This window comes from Cyphomyrmex costatus, unplaced genomic scaffold (genome assembly GCF_001594065.2).
Source record: "Cyphomyrmex costatus isolate MS0001 unplaced genomic scaffold, Ccosl1.0 scaffold182, whole genome shotgun sequence".
Taxonomy (NCBI): domain Eukaryota; kingdom Metazoa; phylum Arthropoda; class Insecta; order Hymenoptera; family Formicidae; genus Cyphomyrmex; species Cyphomyrmex costatus.
Genome location: NW_017275847.1, coordinates 1,324,396 through 1,341,903, shown reverse-complemented (window position 1 = coordinate 1,341,903; position 17,508 = coordinate 1,324,396). Strand labels below are relative to the sequence as shown.

Genomic DNA, 17,508 nt, shown 5'->3' with positions numbered 1-17,508 from the left:
TTCTCCGGTAGACTCTAGTTAGATCTACGCTATTCCCGAAAAGAAACTTACATCAGTTATAATTTTTAAATAAGAATGCGAATACGGCGTGAGGATGTGAGAGGATTTTTAATTTAGTCGTTGGCTGTGAAGATTTAATAAAACTATTCGTGAACGTATAGAGTGTAGATATTAGGAGAATAAATCCTTAGGACAATGTTCAAATAGCATTGTATTTATCAAATTATGTATCAATTCGCGATTCAATTCTTCGAAATAAGTATGGCGTTCGCGAAAAGATTGTTCTAAGATAAATGATAATGATCTGCGTTATGGTGAGCGGAATCGCAAGATGAACGTATTGTGCTCCTCCGTATAAATATTTGTGTTCGTGAATCCGATGTATAATGTGTAATTGTAACGCATACATGTAATGAGTATAACAATGTTGTGATACTATGTACCACACTTTGCAATGTTTAATAAAGTATTTGTAAAAAGTAAGGTCTACTCTTTCATTTCTATTATTTTGGGAAGTCTAAAATTAAGAAGAATAGATAATTATTTATTAAAAAATTAAATATAAAAATCGACTCTCGAAAATTTCAAATACAAAGAATAAAAAGGCTAATGAGAGTAAACTCGCTGTTATCAATGCGAAATCACAAAAAACAATATATATTCTCGTTAACAATCAAAAAATGTCATATATAAAATACTATACGTTTCGGCCTAACATCCGGGCCATCTTCAGTAGTAAATTCAAATAAAGACATGGATCTGTAGAAAAGTGGTCACTCTCAACATCAAACAATCAAATCCACATGGTTGGTAGGTCATGTGCAAACGACAAGACGTTGATCGACAAATCCATGATTAACAAGATAAAGTTGTAATAAAGAAATAAAAGACCACCATCAGACAAACAACAAATTAATATAAAACAAGTCAAAAGATAAAAATCCGAAGATAACATTTTGGTGGTCACGATTTAAATGTGACCACATTTAAATCGTGACCACCAAAATGTTATCTTCGGATTTTTATCTTTTGACTTGTTTTATATTAATTTGTTGTTTGTCTGATGGTGGTCTTTTATTTCTTTATTACAACTTTATCTTGTTAATCATGGATTTGTCGATCAACGTCTTGTCGTTTGCACATGACCTACCAACCATGTGGATTTGATTGTTTGATGTTGAGAGTGACCACTTTTCTACAGATCCATGTCTTTATTTGAATTTACTACTGAAGATGGCCCGGATGTTAGGCCGAAACGTATAGTATTTTATATATGACATTTTTTGATTGTTAACGAGAATATATATTGTTTTTTGTGATTTCGCATTGATAACAGCGAGTTTACTCTCATTAGCCTTTTTATTCTTTGTATTTGAATTATTTATTATTCAAGAAATCCTTATAATTGTATTTTATGGAGTCTTGATAAAATTCTTTATACATGTATGTCGTGCAACCTTTCAAGTCTCATATAACTTGAATTAATATCTTCTTCATTTGTTGGATGTTAAAAATAATTTCACGTTTGTAAAGATGATATTTTGGGAATAAATAAGGAACACACAATATATCTCGTCCTATCTATATTGGCGTCCTATCTATAATAACGACAATTGTTAATAAACATAAATAGAAATGAGCATAGTCACAACGTAAGATGTCTTTCGCAAAGTCATATATATTTAAAAAAAGAGAGAAAGGTAACCGTTTCGGTTAAATTTTGACCGTTATCGGCACATAAAAATTAATTGTATACAACATAAATATAATACTGAATATCGAACTAAAATCTAATGAATTCAAAAAATGAAAAATGTCGCATTTTAATATTCGCGAGATACATAAACCGTTAAGCAGTGTGAGAAGTTTACACAATTATTGATATTTAAAATGTAGTTATAAACCGAGAAACTTTAATCTGGGGAAGGGATGATTATATTATTGAATCTATGTTCTCTCTATTTGTATCATTTGTCCTTCAACTTTCAAATCCATCGAATGTGGTAATAAACAAAACAGTTACAGTTCAAGTGTACGACAGTGAAGAACTTGTAAGTAGTCGTTAGCTTACGCTTATTTCTTGTTTCACAGAATTTATTTATTGCCTTTTTATAGTTTTTATTTAGTTATTCACAAAATAATTGAATAAATAGGAAAGGAGGATATCAATATGGATGCATTAACGATTCTCGAAAAATGTAAGGATGCTGGAATAAACAAGGTACCAAAATGTTCGTTAGTAAGCGATTGTTCACCGCCAGACCCGCCCAGCCGGAAATTAACAAAGGCGGAATTGTCGCCGCAAGTAAAGAGATATTATGTAAATTGTAAGAGGAAGGCATTCGATTCGAAGCTGCAACAATTTTGTTTGACACATCCTATTGTCATTATACATGGTCTTACGGAAACGCTTAAGATTAATTTGAATAATTTTTTGACCAGGCCTCTAATTAAAACAAATCCCTCCAAGAGAATAGAAATACGTGAACAAGTAAAGTACGCTTCTGATGAGAATTGGGATAGAAACCATAAAAAGCAAATCTGGAGATGTTCCAGTCAGTCAAGTTATATGACGATGACAGAGTATGCGAATTATCAAATTCAAATACTCCTGAATGATTGTCTCGGTCAAATGACTAAGGAAAAAAAGAAACAGAAAAAATTCAAAACAAAGACAGTGAAATTTGCTACCAACGTGGATCTAAATGAGAAACTATGGAAGCTGCAATTCGATGAATTAACAAAGTTACCATCCTTCCTTAAAATAAATTGGAACAATGATATGCTTACCTATGTGGGTCATATAATCTTAGGGGTGAACACTGCACAGTTATATATGAAGGTACAATTCAAAATAATTTATGTAATAATAATTTATATATATATATATATATACATATATCATTATAATTCTTAGAATTCATCATAAAATTATGTCATTTGATATAACATATAGTTTTAAATTGAGATAAGGATATATCTAGCGATATACATATTTGAAATTGATAGAGATTCAATCCATATTAGTATGTGTAATTGTCTTTAGGTACCGGGCTGCAGAACAACTGGCCATCAAGAGAATAATAATTTCTGTTCTATCAACATTAATGCCGGACCGGGCGACTGCGAATGGTTTGCGGTACCGTACGAGTACTGGGGCATGATACATTCGCTTTGTAAAAACAACGGCATTAATTACTTACATGATAGCTGGTGGCCGCCGAATTTGAACGTTCTACATAAGAATAATGTCCCGGTATATAGATTCCTTCAAAAACCGGGTGATATCGTGTGGGTAAACATCGGTTGTGTGCATTGGGTGCATGCGATCGGCTCGTGCAATAATGTCGCGTGGAATATTGGCCCGTTTACTGCCAGACAGTATGAGCTGGCGATAGAACGTTACGAATGGAACAAGCTGCAAAAATACAAATCAATCGTACCGATGGTGCATCTTTCATGGAGGTTGGCACGCAAAATTATAACAATTTCAGATCAGCAACTGTTTCATCTAATCAAGAACTGCCTGAAGCAAACAATGATATATAATTACTTGACACTTGAATTTTTACAAAACAAAGGTGTGAAAGTAGAATACGACGTACGACACCAATTTAAGAAGAGACTATCGTATTATTGCCAAGATTGCCAAGTATGTTTTTTATTTTTATATGTCATGCAATATGTTACATTATATAATATGTATTTAAGTTATTCAGCATTAGAAACAAATTTTTTATTCTTTGCAGGCTGAGGTGTTTAATATAGCATTTTGTAAGGAAAAGGAGGGAAAGAAGGAGAAGGAAGAGGAGGAGAGGGAGGAAGAAGAAGAGGAGAATGAGGAGGAGGACGAGGAGGAAGAGGAGAAAGACGACGACAACGACGAGGACGAGGAAGAGATGAAAGACAACTACGACGACGACGACTATGACGACGACGACGACGACTACGACTACGACTACGACGACGATGACGACAACGACGACGACGACGATGACGACTACGACTACGACTACGGCGACGACGACGACGACGACAACGACGAAGACGACGACGACAACGACGAAGACGACGAAGACGACGATGACGACGACGACGACGACGACGACGTCAAGGACGAGGAGGAAGAGAAAGAAGAGGAGGAGGAGAGTGATGATGATGACGAGAAGGAAAAGGAGAAGGAAGAGGAAGAAGAAGAAGTGGAGGAGGAGGAAGAAGAAGAAGTGGAGGAGGAGGAAGAGAATAAATTTATAGTGTATTGCATAGATTGCGCGCTGAAGAAGTCTCCTTCATTGAAGGGATTTCATTGCCTGAAGAAGTATCGTATGAAGAAGTTAATGAAGATTTATGATAATTTTACTATTAATTAATTACTAGTATCACTATCATTGTCTGGCGTAAAATTATAGCGTTAAATGAAATTTAAATAAATTTATATTTTTCTTTCTAACGATATTTAAAATAAATTTATATTTTTCTTCTAACGCTTAATCGTAAATTCAAAAATTATTGATCAATTTGTATTGTGAATTCAGCATCAGGCAAGATATAAAGCCTATTATAAAGAGTAAAAATATATACGCGTTATATTTTACTTTTGTTCTTTTAACGCTATTATTACGTCACAAGAAAAAATAGAGAAGATATAATTCACTTTATAAATATTATCACTTTATAATAATGTGAAGTTGTAATATTATATAATTGAACTAGAGATGGATGATACACAGGGCTAATACTTCAAATATCAATATTTTTGTAATTTTCTTCCGATATTTTGCTCAGTGCGCACAGAAACATTTGAACGATTACTATACAACTTTTTTGACATGATTTACGTACAAAAATGGAAATAAAATGCGACATTTTCACTTAAAGATATTAAAAATTGTATAAGTATGAAGAATCATCGTTCGTCTCCCATCCATTTTTGTACGTAAATTTTTTAGAAAAATAAGACAAATTGCCGTATGCAAAATTACTCAAGTTAGTTATATTTTGGTACGCAAATCAATAATAAGATTTAAGAAAAGATTTATTAGTGTTAGGATGTTCTTAGAATAATCTCTTTTCATTCAATGTGTTGCATATTATAGTGATAAAACTTATAATTCCTTATTGTCCGAAATTTAACTTCCGATAAGTATATATATATAGATTTTAATTAAAGTTTAATTTTCAAGTCAACGTTGGAAAAAAATTACTTATTAAAATCAATAACTGTTAAACAAAAGTCAAAACGAAATAAACGTAAAAAGTTATTATCAAGATTTTGTTTTGTTTCTTATAATAATTTCCATTCTAACATCAGGTAATTATTTGAAGGCATTCTCTATTGTATTTTGTAAAAACTCCGCATAAATATTTATTAACAAATATACTTATCAAATACATCTGAATTACTTGACTCTTTACGATTTTTTTCACAATATCCGTTACGCGAAGAGCACTATCCTAGTCCAAGTATTTAAATTGAATTTTTAACAATTCCGGTGAAAGACAAGCAACTTCCAGATGTACGTCAGAAGCTTCCAAATTTTCGGACAAATCTTTTGAAAAACTATGTGAAATCAGTACATTTTTGCTATAAATATAAGTATATAAGTATAAATTGAGAAAGAAATAAACTTTTTGACTATATTAGTGTACTTGAATTTTGTTAAAAATATATGAATCTATGAAATCTCTGAATATCTGTGACAGCTAGAAGTTTTATATTCATTATCGTTTCTACTAAACTGGCCATATTTTAACACTTTTGAATAAGCTTTGTAGCCGTTCAAAATTTGTAGATTTTTTTGTAGAAAATAATATGATACTGAACGGTCGAATTTACATTGGCTACATTCAGCAAACTCATCTATTGAGTAAACTGAACATGTCCTTGCGATTATTTCGAAAATAAACCTATTTATTCTCTTTGTTCCTCAAAATGATGATGATTAGTATATCTATATGTATATTACCTAACAAACAGAATATTTAAAACGTTATATCAATAAATCAAATAGCTCTATTGTGGGGAAAATGTTTGTATTATTGAATCTATATTCTATTTTGCATCACTTTATCCCTTAACTTTCAAATCTTATATCGAATATGTTAATAAACAAACGGTCATAATTATGTGTGTGCGATAATGGAGAACTTTAACTAGCTGTAGGATATTTATTTCTTATTTTGCAGCTTCTATTTAATTACCTATCCGGATGGTAGTCGATATAGGAAATAATGAACAACTCAATGGATGCTTCAACAATTCTTAAGACATACAAGGATCGAGAGCTGAACGAAGTGCCAAAATGTTCATTAGTAAGTGATTGCTCGCCGCCGTATCCGTGCAGTAAACCATTAACAAAGGAACAATTATCACCGTTGATACAAAGCTATTATATAAACAGCAAAGCGCAAGCGTTCCATTCGGAATTACAGGAGATCTGTCTGATGAATCCAATTGTCTTGGTACGTGGCCTCACGACAACGTTCGAGATTGATCTAGGTGTCTTTTCGACTGAAAGTCTGCTCAAGGCAAATCCGGATATGCCAATCGATGTACTCAATCAAATAAAGTGTGCTTCTGATGAGAATAGGGATACAAAGAAGAAAAAGAAGGTCTGGAAATGTTTCAGTCACGTGACTTCTATGACGATCAGAAAGTATGCGGATTATCAAGCCCAAACTTTCCTGGATAATAATGACGAAAATGTGTACAGTAACATATCCACTTCCAGCAATCTCTGTCGAATGACTAAGAATAAAAAGACACAGACAATAAAATTCGCTACCAATGTAGATTTATCAGATGTGGAAATCTGGAAGCTACAGTTACATGAGTTAATAAAGTTACCACCTTTTTTGAGAATTAAATGTGATGATAATATGCTTACATACGTGGGCTACGATATCTTAGGAATGAATACCGCACAGGCATATATGAAGGTATATCTAAAATTTGATATAACATAATTTTAAGTTAGAACGGAGATTCAGTGGTATATTTGGAGTGTTGATTGCGTTAAATGTATATGTGTAATTGTCTTTAGGTACCGGGCTGCAGAACAACTGGCCATCAAGAGAATAATAATTTCTGTTCTATCAACATTAATGCCGGACCGGGTGACTGCGAATGGTTTGCAGTATCGTATGAATACTGGGGTGTACTACAGTTACTTTGTACGCAAAACCGCGTCAATTATTTAGGTGACAGTTGGTGGCCGCCGGATATGAACGTTCTACATAAGAATAATGTTCCGGTATACAGATTCCTTCAAAAACCGGGTGATATCGTGTGGGTGAACGTTGGTTGTGTACATTGGGTGCATGCGATCGGCTCGTGCAATAATGTCGCGTGGAATCTTGGCCCGTTTACTGCCAGACAGTATGAGCTGGCGATAGAACGTTACGAATGGAACAAGCTGCAAAAATTCAAATCAATCGTGCCGATGGTGCAGCTTTCATGGAATCTGGCACAATTATGTTTTGAAATATCGGATCAGCACCTATTTCATCTAATCAAGAACTGCCTGAAGCAAACAATGATATATAATTACTTGATACTTAAATTTTTAAAAAGCAAGGATATAGAAGTGGAACATGATGATGAACTCGAGAAGAAAGTGCATTATTGCAAAAATTGCCAAGTATGTTTCTTATTTTTAATATATCATGCAATCTATTATTACATAATATGTATTTAAATTATTTAGCATTACAAATTATGTTTTTAATTCTTTGTAGATCGAGGTATTCAATTTATTATTCTGTAAGAAGAGTGGGAACATATTTATGGTATGTTGCATAGATTGCGCACTGAAACGATCTTCTTCGTTGAACAAATTTTATTGTTTGCAAAAATATCATATGGAAAAACTAATGAAGATTTATGATGAATTCACACTGATTACTGGCACCATTTCCTTACAGCCGTCGTCAGTATCATCATTAAACTTCGCAGACTTCGTAGACTTCGCAGATACAAACTAGCTAGTCTTATTGATGTATCATAAATAACAATCTTTCTTACTAGTATCCTTTTTGGAACAGTCTTTTTGGCTGCAGTAGTGAGAATGAGCAGTGTTTTTGTTGTATGTCAAGATAAAATTTCACATTTTTTCATGCTTAATTCTAAATTTGAGAATTGTTAATTGTAAATTCATAAGCAAGCGTGTTTCCTATTATGAACAATAAAATGCTATATATTCTATTTTTGCTTTTTTTTAATAGAATATTACAATGTAACAAAAACAAGTGACAAAAAATTGAACGAGAAACACAATTTAATTTATAAATGTTATCTGCTTCATAATGAGGATCAAATTCTAATATACAATATATAGCATTACTACATAGATATTTTATTACTGATAACACTATTTACTTTAGATTAAAATACAATTTGGATTTCGGTCCTTTTCAATTTCAATAATTATATCTGTAATGGTAATCATTATTACTGGAACTAAAAGGACTTAAACTGACATCGAAATCGAAAGTTGAGTAGTCTCGGACCATAACTATAACCGGTCCGAAATTTTATTTTGGAATATAATTATGATCCGAGTCCCTGTTTAAAGATATAAAAAATTGTACAAGCACGAAAAGAATCAACCGTATTTAATCAATCTTCATTAGGATTTATTCATTATACATAAATACAAACTATCATATGCAAAATTACTCAAATGGTTTATATTTTTGTATGTGAATCAATAATAAGATTTAAAAAAAGGTTTTATTAATCGGGATGATGTTAGAATAATCTTTTCATATAATTTGTTGCATGTCATACTGATAAAACTTATAACTCCTTGTTGTTTAAAATTTAACTTCCGGTAAGAACAGATTTTTATCGAAGGTTAATTTTCAAGTGAACGTTTTTGATAAAAATTACTTATTAAAATCAATAACTGCAAAGTTAAAACGAAATAAAGGACGTAAAAATAAAGCAAAAGTTAAAACAAAATAAAGGACGTTAACAAGTTGTTATAATGATTTTCTATTATTTTCCGTAATAATATTGTAATTTGAAGAAATTCTTTACTTTTTTTTAATAATCTTTACGTATTTTATAAAACTTGGTATAAATGTTTATTAATAACAAACAATTTTCTTATGGAATTACTTGACATTTCACGGCTTTTCTCATAGCATCAGTAACGTAGAACATTGGCCCATGTCCAGGTATTATAAAATCTGCAAGATCTATTACACGAGAACGCATAACGGATTGAGTTTTTACCAATTCTGGTATACCAAGCGATTTCCAGATATGCGGTTCAAAAATATCTTCCTCTTTCTCAAATAAGTCTCCTATAAAAGCGTGAAATCAGAAACATTTTTGCTATATAACATAAGTATTTAATTCTAAATTGAGAAAAAAAAACTTTTTATTCGCGTATGCTTAAATTTTACTAAAAATGCATCAATAATCTCTGAAACTTGCGTATACCTGTAATAGCTACAAGCTTTGCTTCTCCATCCATTATCGTCTTTACTAAGACGGTAACATCTTCCTTCGTATGTCCTGGCGTGGCCATAACTGTAACACCTGGACAGAGCTCATAGCCCTCTGAAAAAATGTAACTTTTTGTGGTGACCGTATTTCTATAAATTCATTATACCCTAATAAGCTTACCGTTCGAAATCCGTGGATTTTCGTAAAATATAGTACGATACTGAACAGTCAAACCCACAACGTGTTCTGCTTTTGTGAACAGATTATTGTTCCCTATGTGATCGGAATGGCTATGAGTACAAACAACGTAATCGATGTCCTTTGGCTCGATATTATACTGTGCAAGTGCTGAAAAGACGTTACATGTTATCTATAAAAGTCCTAAAACTTTTAATTTAAGTCTTAAGAAATAAGAAAAATAAAAATAATTGTATTTTCCAACATTAATTGCAAATACAATAGAATCAGTTTTATCTCTTTTTCAAAGATAAAAAAAGAATTAAACAAAACTATAAATAAATGGTAAGAGTTCTATAAGTTCAGCATTCAATTGAATTCATAATTTATATATATATTAATTATATTTACATATTATTATTAAATACTGTATAATATATCAAACATTGATATATTTGATACATTTGATTAATTAAATGATTAATCAAAAAATAATAAATTTTTTTTACATATTCACTATGTGATTATCTCTGTACTTGCAATATGAAATAATAAAATGTCTGCTGTATATACTAATGAATATGTATTAATGTTAGCATGGCCGATAATGCCATTTCGATTAATCATTTCAAAATTTTTTTGTCTTTTGTATTAGATTGTACTATATATAATAATATAAATACGATACACAAATAATATCATAATAATTATTCTTCCTTAACTAAAAATAAGTATATATAAGAAAGCATCAACTTGACATCTTTGATAGTTCTGGTGAAATATTATCGATCGTTTTGGTGTTAATAAAAAATATTGTAAAATTTCAGTGAATTCTATGTATTGTACCTTCTATTAGCCTCTCACGGTCCCAAGCGGTCATAGTGTCGACAATAATCAGTTTGGGGCCTCTTATTAGAGTGCAAGTGCAATTTGCATCCATTTTTTTATCATCCAAATTTTTGGAATAACCATTAAACAAAACAATGATTTCACACATTTTGGAAGATAATTCCTATATCATTAAAGAAAGCTGCAAGGATAGAAAAAGCAATACTGTGTCTGCAGTTAGTTCTCCATCATTTACCTATAGACATTCCTTATAAATTAAATTAGATAAGAATCCTGGTGAAAAATTTTCTCAGAATTTTAAATAAATTTCACACAATTTTTGAAAAATTATTTGAAAAATTTCTCAAATTTTAAAATATATACAAATTAAAACAATTTTTAAAACTACCAAAAACATCTTTTCTAATTCTTATATATGTATATAAGAATGTGTGTAAATTCTGAGAAATTTTGTAAGGTATTTTTAAAAATTTTATTCTAAAATTTTTAATGAAATCTATATATATATATATATGTATATATATATAATTTAAAAAAAGTTTAAGATATACTACTTTTCCAGAAAACATAGAATCTTAAATTTTCGAAATGACAAATAAAAAATTCTAAGAAAAGTTATAAACTTGTTCAGCATTTTTCTAAAGTGCCATAATTTGTACACATAAAAATCGAAAAAATTTTACTAGAAGATGAGGCTCTCTAATCAGACTAAACGTGGTTATGTTTTTGTGTAGTATAACCTTAAGCCCGGGATCTACAATAGACTTTGAAGCCTTATGCCATAAGAAATGAATGAATTTTACAGTCGATTATTCTCGTACTCGACTGTACTTATATTTTTTATGTTGCCTCCAATATTTTTCCTTTTTCGAGAAAAACCAAGGAAAACGCAGGAAAGCAGCACGAACCAAATTCCTATCGGAGATCTGAGTGTCACCAAAAAGCAACGCTCGCGAGCATTGTTTGTCCTTGTTTAACATTTGATAAACGCAACCAAGCTGGAATGATTCCACGAGCGTGTAAGCGTTAAATGGAACGCAGTTTAATCAGCTGTTTAACGTAGGCAGTAGGCACTCAATACTAAGAATGTGATTCATGTAAGTTCACGTGCTTTCATCTTAAATTGAACTTATTGAATTAGAAGTACCTAGGAAGTTCGAAAAGTAGAAAAAAAAGAAATTTATTAAAAAAACTTGAATGTATTAAAGATTTGAAAGTTTATTAAATTTGAGATTCGAATTAAGAACTTGACATCTAAAAACCGGCTTTTCAGTTACAAGAAAATCAACTGGAACGGATATACTCTCTCGAGGAACTTGTAAATAAAGGATTCAAGATGAGGCTGGTAATTATATCGCTTTAATTACAAGTCATTATAGTTGATAGAGTTACAGCTGTTTTTTATTTATAATCTGAAAGTATGTAAATATAACCTCAAAATGCGAAAGTTTATTGATGAGAAAAAAATTAAAGGTACTTATTTCTGTTTAACATAAAGAAACTAGAATTGTTAGAGGAATAATAATTATAAGCGGTAATCCATTATTATTAAATTGATGATAAGTATAATTTATGATGGTATTTCTAATGTGACGTTATTAGCTCCAGTTTTAAGTTGAATCCACATGCAGTTTGTAGAACTGAAAAATTTACTAATTTGAATATTAAGCACCAAGAGTCGCTTTGACAGAAAATAGAATTGTTTCTATTATTTGACAAATAATAATATTCTTTATCTAAAAATTTGTATTATTTATAAAATTAATGTTTAGCTTCATATTTATAGTATAATAAAGAGTTTTTAGACAAAAAATAATATCCAGTTCTCTGAATTGATACATTGTTTATAAGAATTAACAATTTGGTATTTTTAGTATTGCTTATCCAGTGAGCCAACAAAGCCATGTTTGGTTCTAACTTTCAAAGGAACCACACTCATGTTGGATTGCGGCTTGAATATGCAATCCATTTTGCATTTTATGCCTTTGCCCATGGTTCCTAGCAACAAGTTTAATTCCCTGCCAACGTGGCTTCCACGCAATGATAATCAGCAAGACTGGCAAATCGAAGGGGTTAGTGAAATACTATTTAAATATTTAATGTTTTTAATATATTGTTAAATTATTTTAAACAGCAATTGTAAATATATTATTTTATTTTAAGGAACTAAAAGAATGTTGCGGTAGAGTCTTTGTGGATTCAGTTCCAGAGTTTACTCCCCCTTTGGAAAAAATAATCGATTTTTCAGAGATTGATGCCATTTTGATATCCAACTATACGTGTATGCTTGCATTGCCATTCATAACAGAAGGCACAGGTTTTAAAGGTATAGCAAGTGTATGCAAGATGATACATTTTGATAAAACAAATTAGATTTAATTTAAAAGGATTATTATGAAAATAGTGATAGACACAGTAAAATACCACAGGATTATTTCGATTCCTCTTGACAAGACCTATGAAAAAAGTTTTATGCATTAGAGCTGTATGTACCACTGTTATTAAGAAATCTATCCCGACTAGTCTATTTGTAAATCTTTTTTGTCAAAGAGAGTGTAACAGGTGGGAAAAAAAATTTAAGAAATGGTTCTCTCTAGATGATAAGATGAGTTAAAGATCAAGAATAACGATATTGTGAATTCGGTTTCATTGTTTTTTTATCGTAAATGTTTAAATATTCGTGAAAAGTATCCAAAGCATACAATATATTTAGACATCTATTATTAAAAAACAATACCTCCATTGAAATTTTGTTATTTTTTATTTTATTCTAAAGCACATGAATATTTAAACATTTAATAAAATTTTATTATTCTTAATATTAATCATATTTTGTTATCACAAAAAAAAGAATTAAAAATTTTTTTTCCATCTGTTGTCACTTTCTGTAGATACATATTATTTTATAAACACAATGATTCGAAGGTATAATATATGCCACCGAACCGACATTGCAAATCGGACGGTTTTTCATGGAGGAATTAGTGGAATTCATTGAGCGAACTCCAAAGGCGACAATGGCCAAACATTGGAAGGACATGTTACATACGTTGCCATCTCCCTTAGCTGAGGTTGTTAAACCAAAATCTTGGAAGCACATTTATTCTATGACGGCCGTGAATTCGGCGCTATCAAACATTCAAATGGTTGGATATGATCAAAAACTAGTAAGTTTAAAACACACAGATTAACGTATTATAATATTTTGTATACAAAATGTTGAGTTAATAATAATTTTAGTTAATAATAGTTAATTTTTTTAGAAAATTATAATAAGCAATAATTTGTAGATAATTTTTTTTCTTAGAGCGAACAAATGTAACTGGAAATATTCAATAATGCTTTAAATCCACAATTATACATATTTGGAGAGAAGTCATTTTTTCTTTTTCAAAAACTCAAAATTTTTTTGCAATTTCATAGATAACGACCCAATAATCACATTCAAATTACTTGCAGGATATATACGGTGCTTTAACAGTGACACCAATCAGTTCAGGATTCTGTTTAGGTAGTAGTAATTGGTTGATTTCTAGCGATCACGAAAAGGTTGCTTTTGTCAGCGGTTCATCTACACTGACTACTCATCCGAAACCTATGGATCAAATCACGTTAAAGCACGCTAATTTATTGATTTTGACAGGCTTAACACAAACGCCAACTGCTAATCCAGACACAATGCTTGGGGAGTTGTGCATGACTGTTGGTAAGTATAAATCTCAATATCTGATAAATTACGATCTAGCAAAAAGATAATCTCTTGATACTTTCATATTAAAATCATTATTTTTCTTAGAAGAATTAAATAAATGACAAAAAAGAAATAGATTATTTTTTCTAACAAAATTATTTTCTTTATTAAATATATTATGATTTACATTATATATATATATATATATATATTCGGATTTTTATCGCTGGTTATTTTTTAAACAAAAATATACCTTAGGTAATGTTTTATTTCATTGCATAAAAATGTTTGCAGCTGTGACTCTTAGAGCTGGTGGATGCGTTTTGATACCTTGTTATCCCTCCGGCGTCGTGTACGATTTATTCGAGTGTCTGAGCACTCATCTGGACAAGTCAGGCTTCACGCAAGTGCCTCTATTTTTCATCTCACCTGTGGCGGAGTCGTCCTTGGCTTATTCGAATATTCTTGCTGAATGGTATAATCAATGAAGTGATTCTAAGATATTCTTGATATATTGCATTATATTTTTATTTTATTTTGTATTTTACTATCATTTTTTACTTTTAGGTTGTCGACAAATAAACAAAACAAAGTTTATCTTCCAGAGGAACCGTTTCCACATGCTTTCCTTGTGAAGAATGCTCGATTGAAACATTATACATCTACATATGCTGAAGGATTCAGCAGTGATTACAGACAGCCTTGTGTCGTCTTCTGTGGCCATCCCAGCCTTCGATTTGGCGATGCCGTGCATTTCGTGCAGTTATGGGGTAGCAATCCTCTGCATACTGTAATTTTTACTGGTAAGAGAGTCTACATAATTCTATTCAGAAAATAATGCAATAAGTTAGGGTTTGCGATATATTGAGTGAAAATTATTTTAGAAATAGGATAAATAAATCAATCAACATTGGCTTCGCGCGTTAAGATAAATATTATATTAAATATTAGACAAATATGTATAAGACACAAAATATAAATAATTTTAAACATCGTTTCCTATTGTAATATTCCAATAGTCGGTACAAGATACGTTGCATTATTTTCTGAATACTTTTTGCATTTCCATATTTTATATACGATTGCATGTATTTACTTCTATTATATTTTATTAATATTTTCTTTGTAACATTATTTATATTTATATAATTTTCTTACAGAACCTGATTTTCCATATTTAGAAGCCCTCGCTCCTTTTCAACCATTATCTATGAAAGCAGTGCACTGTCCCATCGATACCTCTCTGAATTTTACTCAGGCTAATAAACTCATACGGGATTTGAAACCAGAGCACTTAGTAATTCCTGAGGTTTATATACAGCCCCCTGGAATGGCACCACATAGAACGGATCTTGTCATCGAATCCATTGGGGTAGATATTTAATAAAATAAATTTCTCATTTTTACATAATTTATGTTTACAATTTTTTGTTTTGTTTTCCATCTTTAATATATTTATAAAATATGTAAAAAATATCCTATAAAATAACTTGCATAATTACTTTGTTCAAGGAAAAACCCTTGATTACTTTTAAACGCGGAGAGGTGATAAAATTGCCATTAAAGCGGAAGAAGGGCCGTGTATTTATCGAGCCGGAATTAGCTAGCAATATTGTACCGAGTGAAGTACGACCTGGTTTAAGTCTCGCATCTGTTACCGGCGAACTTGATGTCAAGGACAATGTGTATACTATAAAAGTAATTATTAATATATAGATAAATATGAATTTTATGCTCAAGATAAATATTACAGCATGCTCTTTTGTAGAAAATATTTTCAATGAAAAAGATTTACTGGGAGAAAAAATGTAATATATTTGTTTATACATGATTCGTTTTTTCTAAATTATTAAATGTAATTAAAAAAAGTAACGTTTATAGAATGTAGAGGATAAACTGACTGGAAAGAGGAAAATGTCATTGGGTTCGCCTGCGCCCATCATGGAAGAAGTGCTAAAGGAACGAAAGCATGAGTATGGAAATCTAGACCCACAAGAATTGCTGCAAAAGCTGAATCAGGAAGGTTTTCATGGAGCCAAATTACAGCACAGTCCTACCTCTACGAGTATTCATTTGGTATGATTTGATATCTCATTGACTTTTTCAATATAGATTATAGAAAATAATCTTCTTGATAATTATGTAAACATATAATCAATACAATTAAGAGAATTAAAATTATATTATATCTACTTGCAGCAAGACGAGGACACTCTGATTCAGATCGGAGATAACTCTACGCACATTTTCTGTAACGGTGATCAAAAGATCCGTAAACGTCTCAGAAGTATAATAATGCAGTGTCTGAAAAGATTTTGAGGTACAATATACATTTATAGTATTCTGATATTCTGTGAAATAATGTTTTATATTGCTATATTGTGTATATACATTTGTATATAATTTGCTGTTTGAAAGTGTGTATATTTATTTGTTTTATCACACACATTTATTTTTATTCTATGACATTAACTTAAGAATTGTTTCTATTATTAAATTAGAATAGAAAAGATTTCCATCATCTAATTCTGTTAAATAAGGGGCAGTATCTTTAAATACTTTCAAACACTTTATAAACATTCCTTAACATATCTTTGGCAATAATAATAATAATGCTTTTCTATATATTTAGTAACATAAGTTAAATTTAAGTTTTGTTTACGTTGCATTATTTTCTGAATACTTTTTGCATTTCCATATTTTATATACGATTGCATGTATTTACTTCTATTATATTTTATTAATATTTTCTTTGTAACATTATTTATATTTATATAATTTTCTTACAGAAATTTAAGTTTTTATTATTGCTAGATTATTGCTAATAAGTAATTGAAATTTGTTAAATTTGCATTTGAATGTCATTAAATAATTTTTATTGTAGATAATACATATTAAGATCTATAATGTATATGTATAAGTACAAACAATGCGATGTAAATATATTAGTGATTAAATGTAAATAATGAAAGAAAAATTGGAATCACAATCTTTTACAATAATAATATAAGTAGTATACAATATTATTCTAACAATTTATATCCTAGAGTGACTAATTTCTTGCTGCATTCTGAATGAACAAGGAACCTCTATCATTTCATATGCACACATTATATTTTAATTTGTATATGTTCTATACAAATGGTGACAGTAAAATTATCAAGATTCTAAGATTTCTTTTCGTGAGATGTATTCCAAACTATGCGCAAGTTTACAGGATAAAATAAAAAATAATATATTGAAGAGATATAAAAATTTCAATAAATCTCGATACTATAAATAAATTTATTTTAAATCTTAGACGTCTAGACGTCTAAAAAACATTAAGGACTTTCAT

At 30.3% G+C, this 17,508-nt stretch overlaps 3 protein-coding genes and 1 pseudogene across 3 annotated transcripts; 3 read left to right on the top strand and 1 right to left on the bottom strand.

Annotated features, from left to right (window-relative positions):
• Positions 1-1,982: 1,982 nt before the first annotated feature.
• Positions 1,983-4,370, top strand: LOC108772281 (lysine-specific demethylase 6A). The gene is made up of 5 exons (XM_018537787.1): positions 1,983-2,051; positions 2,154-2,842; positions 3,047-3,652; positions 3,750-3,774; positions 4,225-4,370. Exons 2-5 carry the CDS (start codon positions 2,171-2,173, stop codon positions 4,368-4,370), a joined length of 1,449 nt encoding a protein of 482 aa, XP_018393289.1. The 5' UTR covers positions 1,983-2,051; positions 2,154-2,170.
• A 1,861-nt stretch (positions 4,371-6,231) lies between these two features.
• Positions 6,232-7,983, top strand: LOC108772258 (histone demethylase UTY pseudogene; annotated as a pseudogene).
• Positions 7,984-9,084: 1,101 nt separating this feature from the next.
• On the bottom strand, positions 9,085-10,722 carry LOC108772282 (metallo-beta-lactamase domain-containing protein 1). Its single transcript, XM_018537788.1, has 4 exons — positions 10,478-10,722; positions 9,635-9,802; positions 9,449-9,568; positions 9,085-9,309 (listed from the first exon to the last, which is right to left on the bottom strand). The coding sequence occupies exons 1-4, from the start codon at positions 10,626-10,628 to the stop codon at positions 9,110-9,112; spliced, it is 639 nt and encodes a 212-aa protein (XP_018393290.1). The 5' UTR covers positions 10,629-10,722; the 3' UTR covers positions 9,085-9,109.
• Positions 10,723-11,756: 1,034 nt separating this feature from the next.
• On the top strand, positions 11,757-16,496 carry IntS9 (integrator complex subunit 9). Its single transcript, XM_018537782.1, has 11 exons — positions 11,757-11,825; positions 12,355-12,552; positions 12,644-12,806; positions 13,406-13,647; positions 13,940-14,186; positions 14,466-14,646; positions 14,739-14,974; positions 15,332-15,543; positions 15,684-15,869; positions 16,053-16,247; positions 16,371-16,496. Exons 1-11 carry the CDS (start codon positions 11,817-11,819, stop codon positions 16,488-16,490), a joined length of 1,989 nt encoding a protein of 662 aa, XP_018393284.1. The 5' UTR covers positions 11,757-11,816; the 3' UTR covers positions 16,491-16,496.
• Positions 16,497-17,508: the final 1,012 nt, after the last annotated feature.

Excerpts from the sequence above, each read along its gene's own strand:
- IntS9 (XM_018537782.1), top strand. Across the intron at positions 12,553-12,643 it reads AAGACTGGCAAATCGAAGGG|GAACTAAAAGAATGTTGCGG; the intron begins GTTAGTGAAATA and ends TTTTATTTTAAG. Across the intron at positions 12,807-13,405 it reads AGAAGGCACAGGTTTTAAAG|GTATAATATATGCCACCGAA; the intron begins GTATAGCAAGTG and ends AATGATTCGAAG.
- LOC108772282 (XM_018537788.1), bottom strand. The coding sequence starts at position 10,628 with ATGTGTGAAATCATTGTTTTGTTTAATGGTTATTCCAAAAATTTGGAT. Across the intron at positions 9,803-10,477 it reads CCGTGAGAGGCTAATAGAAG|CACTTGCACAGTATAATATC; the intron begins GTACAATACATA and ends ACGTCTTTTCAG. Across the intron at positions 9,569-9,634 it reads AAATCCACGGATTTCGAACG|AGGGCTATGAGCTCTGTCCA; the intron begins GTAAGCTTATTA and ends ACATTTTTTCAG.
- LOC108772281 (XM_018537787.1), top strand. The coding sequence starts at position 2,171 with ATGGATGCATTAACGATTCTCGAAAAATGTAAGGATGCTGGAATAAAC. Across the intron at positions 2,843-3,046 it reads CTGCACAGTTATATATGAAG|GTACCGGGCTGCAGAACAAC; the intron begins GTACAATTCAAA and ends AATTGTCTTTAG. Across the intron at positions 3,653-3,749 it reads ATTATTGCCAAGATTGCCAA|GCTGAGGTGTTTAATATAGC; the intron begins GTATGTTTTTTA and ends TATTCTTTGCAG.